This window comes from Crocuta crocuta, unplaced genomic scaffold (assembly GCF_008692635.1).
Source record: "Crocuta crocuta isolate KB4526 unplaced genomic scaffold, BGI_CrCroc_1.0 scaffold89, whole genome shotgun sequence".
Classification (NCBI taxonomy): Eukaryota; Metazoa; Chordata; class Mammalia; order Carnivora; family Hyaenidae; genus Crocuta; species Crocuta crocuta.
In genome coordinates, this window is record NW_027551559.1 from 6,929,370 (window position 1) to 6,935,114 (window position 5,745).

At 51.1% G+C, this 5,745-nt stretch overlaps 1 protein-coding gene across 1 annotated transcript in view; it reads right to left on the minus strand.

Moving 5' to 3' along the window:
• Positions 1–377: 377 nt before the first annotated feature.
• The window catches only part of SRD5A1 (steroid 5 alpha-reductase 1), a 35,178-nt gene continuing 29,810 nt past the window's right edge, over positions 378–5,745 (minus strand). Inside the window, exon 6 of the mRNA XM_077749457.1 lies at positions 378–2,198. Within this exon, the coding sequence (XP_077605583.1) occupies positions 2,132–2,198 (67 nt within the window). The 3' untranslated portion in view covers positions 378–2,131. The remainder of the gene's footprint in view (positions 2,199–5,745) is intronic.

A 5,745-nucleotide genomic window follows, 5' to 3' on the forward strand; every position in this document is an offset into this window, starting at 1 on the left:
ACTTGTTACCATAGGAAGCAAACGACAGCAAAGGCAACAGCCTCAGGCATCGCCAAACAAGAACCTGACGTGTTTGTGGACAGTAGGACTGTGAAGCCCCAGAGCTGGGCTTAACCGAGAAAACGGAGGGACACACAGATTACCACCAGGGAGGCCGGGCATGCCCACGTCGATGGCGCTCATTTACCCTCGCTGTAAAACGTACTTGGCGACGCATTCTCATCCGCCATTAACAAACCATCAAATACCTCAGAACAACCTGAACAGGCAGGCACATTTATATGAAGAGCGTTACACAGCTCCGCTGAGGACTGGAGACACGTCGTCATGTCTGACATGATGGAATGGGGACATCGGGGGGNAACCCTGAGACGAAATGACTGGACTTGAAGTAATTTTATTAATCTCCCTTTTATGATTAGCACAGTAATTGGTGACAATTTGTTAAGTGACAGTTTAGGAAATGGAGGGAGGGAGGGGAGGCAAGATAGAAGAGGATTCGTTCCTATTCATCGTCCACCTGGCAGGTGGGTGAGAGCAGTAACCACGCCTCAAGGCCGCGTTACCCCAGGTGAGCATCGTGAGGGCCGTTCACATAAAGGAGTACAAACCACAGTGAGGTTCTCTGGCTCTGAGACGCATCCTTCTCCCGGCTGGGTGCACCTTCCAGAACTCAGCGGCCCAAATCCATCGTGACTTGCCCGGACTTTTGAGTTTTTCCGAGGAGATCCAAAACATTTATTGCTTCACGTTTTCAAGTATTTGGAAAAGGGTCAGGAAAAGGAACGAAGTGCACCGAATACCGACATTTCCCTTCAAAAACGTTCTGTTCCCAGTAACAACGAAGCGTAGCTGCATCCGGAAGGTCAGCTGTGTAATTCTGACACCAGGCGAGGCTCTCCAAATCACTAGCCCCAGAGGACGGCCTCTACGCACAACCTCGAGAGGGAGCGAGACCGTGGCTGGTAAGGTCAGTGGGAGGGGGTGCAGGAGCCCATGGGGGGGGCGTGCGCTGGACACGCCCAGCTGCCCCGCCAGCAGGTCAGCCATCACAGTGAACAGCCTCCTCCCCCTCCTCCCCTGCTCTTACCTAGAGTAAGACCTCCTGCCTAGAGACAGTTTTGGAATACTGAGGGTACTGAGAAAAGAGTGCTTTCCAGCCTGCTAATTCTAACTGGAAGGAGGAGAAATCTTTTTTTTTTTTTAAAGAAATCCTTTTTTATTTTTTTGTTATTATTATTTTTAATGTTTTTAATTTATTTCTGGAAAAGAGAGACAGTGTGAGCAGGGGAGGGTCAGAGAGAGAGAGGGAGACACAGAATCCGAAGCAGCTCCAGGCTCTGAGCTGTCAGCACAGAGCCCGACGCGGGGCCTGAACCCACAGACCGCGAGATCATGACCTGAGCCGAAGTCGGCCGCTTAACCGACTAAGCCACCCAGGCACCCCAGGAGGAGAAATCATCGTAAACCAGAGACTGCTGATGCCTGTGGTGATCGGCACGAGGGGCTCCCTCTGCAGGGGCCAGAGCGCCTGACCCTTATACGAGCTCATCCAGCACCCCCTCTGCAGCGGAGTCACCTGGGGGGCCAGGCTGCAGCAGGTGCCAGGGGCCTCCTGTCCCGGCCTCACCTGCACCCCGCATCTCCTTTCTCTGCCCCCATGCTCTCCGCTGCACACACCCACGGTGAGAGCCTCGTGACCCAGCAGGGTGAGCGGGGCCGTGGAGATAGCGCTGCCTGTATCTGTGGGGAGGCAACATCACCTGTGGCCTTGAACTGACGGTGGAATGGGTAGGACCAGGGGCGGCGACATGTTTCAGTCCATAGAGGCCATCACGGATGGTCTTGTACCAGCCCAAAGAGGGGACCCCCGAGTCAGAGAGCTGGTGGCTGGAACGACCCCAAGTTGCGGATTCCCGACCTGGTGTGCAGCCGGCTACTTCGGCCTGCTGTTCAGTCTCATTAGCCTGGTATTCGGCAACTTACACATTTACCAGGAAAGCATCCGTGGAGCAAATCTTGAAAACGATGAAGCAGCAGGACAATGACAGAAGAGCAGTCCATTTACGTAGCCCCCAGGGAGACATCACGGAAACGCTTCAAGTCCCAGACAGTCCCACCGACAGCACACTTACAACAAAAACGGGATTATAATTTTCCTGGACTTTGGATAATCTTCAAATTTCTCAAGGTACCACCTAAGACAAAAACAAAACAAAACACAACACTAAGAAAAGGAAATAATTTTGTCACTCAAACATTTCCTAGGTGCTGGTGTGTCAACTTTTCATCAGGCAGGAGAAGGGAGATTTCTAAAACTAGTGATAAAAACTTCGGCATTTCAGGAACACGGTTTGGTTGGTGTCACGAACGCAGTACTCATGTTGGCCAGGCAGGTTATGGGCGTGTGAAGGTGCTGATCAGCATGGGGGCGGGGGGCGGGGGCAGTGTCTGCAGACCCCGGGGGAGCTCGGGGACTGGGCTGGAGCACCGATTCCACCGATTCCCACAGCAAATCTCCCCCAGGAGAGAACCCTGCTCCAGGCCCGGGGTGTGGGGGACGGGGGCTCTGAAACGAAGCTGGGAAACGGCACGGGGACCCTGCATGGAACAAACAGGTATTTTCAGTTTGGTATGAATGACGCTAAACAAGGCTTCGAGGTGCGCGGTGCTGGCTGACTGGGGAGGGCGGCAGCTGATGCACGGAGTGAAAACGTACAGTAGCTTGACGACATGGAGGAATGGGCAGAAAACAAGGAGCTTCCATGAGCACAACAGACGAACAGACGAAAAGTCATGGTGGAAAGCGACTACTTGTTTACAGGGCAGAAATGTGACAACAGCGAACAGACAGGGAGTCGGCAAAATCTGCTGGGTTTGGGTAAGTTTCACTCTGCCGCCTGCAAACAGGACCCCAGTGCGTCCGTGTGCCGGAAAGGCGTGGAATGGGGAGCCGGTGGGTGGACTCCGGACCGAGCATCACTTCTGCCGCGAGGCCAGTCACAGCCCGGACCTGCCTGGGGACCAGGCGTCCAGCTCGCAGCGGGGGACGCTCACAACTGCGGTGCCACCTACGGGAAAAGGGGCCACATGCTCTCTGGTTCTGGAAAGTGCCTGCCGTGCTGTGCAGCCATCTGTACGTGTACCCCGCCCCCTCAAATCCATGTTAAAAGCCTAAAAAGTCTGAAATGGTGGTACTAGGGGCGGGGACCTTGGGAGGTGATTAGGTCATCAGGGTGGAGCCTTGAGGAATGGGATCCTGTCCTCCAGTCCTGATAAAGGAGCTACCCCGCGCTTCATCGCATGAGGGCACAGAGAGAGGGGGACCGTCCACACCCAGAACCCCACCGTCCTGGCACCCTGACCCCAGACTTCTGGCCTCTAGATCTGCGAGAAATAAATGTTATTTAGAAGCCAGACAGACCACGCCTGCCAGGACCCAGGACCTGGACGGTGAGCATGTTTCCCTCCGAGGCCCTGAGCAGCCAGCAGTGCCGGGCGCTGCGCACCACAGCAAAGGCCGCTCAAAATCCGCGAAACCAGGGCAGCGATGCCCACGCACGCCTACGGGGTGGTCAGGAGGAGGGCTGCGCGGCGGCTGGCTCTGCGTGACCGTAGACTGGATCAGAATCCTCTCCCCGATAAAGACAGGTGTGTCAGATGTGTCGAATGTCTCACGGGAACCGTTATGTAGAAATAAAACTTACTTTGTTAAAGTGATTAAACTTCCCTCATTCGCTTCCGTCACTGGGATCCCAAGTCCACCTCGAGAAACTGCATCTTGAGACGTGTAAACGTGCGAACATATCCGTCTTTTTAAAACGGAGGGCCGCACGGTTTCTACTTTTTCTCCCTTGCTGTTCTGTGCCTTGAATCAAAGCTGTCGCTTTGGTGACACCGACATGAATTTTTGGTCTTGATTTTATTACTGCTGAGCCTGAACGAGGGTTGAAAGTGAGATGCCCCAACGGAGGGACGCCCACTTCAACACACTTGGCGTCTCCTAAGTCGCAGCTAATTCTTCAACTTATTCTTTAAAGTACCGACTGTTTCTCCGGCTCCCAAACAGCCAATGTGCCCCTGAGGTCCTCTCGAAGGAGTCTCCCCCGCTGGACACGGGCGACTGACAAGACAGGAAGTGCTCTCCACGCTCCCAGTCATGTTTTCCGTAATCACGTCGGGTGAAGGGAGCTGTGTGAGGGACAAAGTCTTTCATAAACATATTCGGGTGTGTCCTTGTTTAGGTCATTATGTCATCTGTCATAGTGTCTTGAAGATGTACTGACTTCATTCTTCTAAGTGACATTAAATTTAATGGGCTGGGGCACCTGGGTGGTTCGGTTGGTTGAGCATCTCTCTTCCACTCAGGTCATGATCTCACAACTCTTTGTGGGTTCGAGCCCCGAGTTGGGCTCTGGGCTCCAAACAGTTGGAATCTGTTTCAGATTCTGTGTAAACCTCTCTCTGCTCCTCCCCAACTCTCTCTCTTGCTTGCTTAAAAATAAAACATTAAAACAATTATGGGGCACCTGGGTGGCTCAGCCGGTTAAGAGTCCGACTTCAGCTCAGGTCACGATCTTGTGGTCTGCGAGTTCAAGTCCTGCATCAGACTCTGCTGAAAGCTCAGAGCCTGGAGCCTGCTTCCGATTCTGTGTCTCCCTCTCTCTGCCCCTTCCCTGCTCACACCTCTGTCTCTTTCTCTCAAAAGTAAATAAACATTAAAAAAAATTTTTTTAAATTAAAACTTAATGGGAAACATTGCAATATGTTTTTTATTTCAACAGAGTCCCTTCTCCGAGGCTGTCCTCAATGGCTTGCCTCCAACTTGCAGGATTTTGGGGTGAACAGCAAGCAGCTGCACTTATGCAATCACACTTTGTGGGGCGCGACACAAACATGGGCACCATGCATGTCATTCCACTCATGAGCGTGGCTGCTGGGGGCTGGCGGGGAGGAGAACGGCATGAGAACGGCCGTCGTTCCCAATTCCTTGACATTGTGCCCTCAACACAGAGTATCTATTAGCAACTCGGCACGGCTGACCCAAGGTTTCCGACCTAGAGCTTAATTATTAGGATATTATCTGTGAATTTAAATCCTTCATATCCACTTATAGAAATAAATCCATTGTAGTAAAATACTGCCTTGAGAACGTTATAATAAATCAAACAGAGCGCTCGGAAGGGCTCTGTGGATTGTTTTCTCTTAGTTTAATTAACTAGGTTAGTAGGGTTATTAAAAAAACGGATAGCTTTTATTCTGTCATCAGCTTTATAAATCCGACATTTCTGAACATACTTCCACTAAACTGAGTTCATTAATTTTTCAGCAATTAAAATTGGTTTTGTACTGATGTCAACATAAGTAGCAAATGAATGAAAACGAGCCCTTTCAACTCATGAAGCTTTCTGTCAAGAATACATTTGGGCTTTTATTACCCTAGACTTTCATTTGGAAAATGAAAAGGATTTATTTCTGTTTCTATATATTTCTTACCCAAATGTTGAAGAGAGAGTTTCCTGTTTCCGTGTGGGGAAACATCTTTACAACTGACTTGGCATGCTCTCCTTCAATCTTCCTCTGATCCAGTTTCTTAAAGTATCAGTATTATCTCATGCGTTGCTACTATTAGAAACTAGCCTATATTTGCTTCCTACTGTCTAGTGTAACAAGTGTTCAAGAATAGCATCTTCCTCCAGAGGCCATGCTAGTGGAGAGAGGCTGGTCTCAGGGGTCCCTACCAGG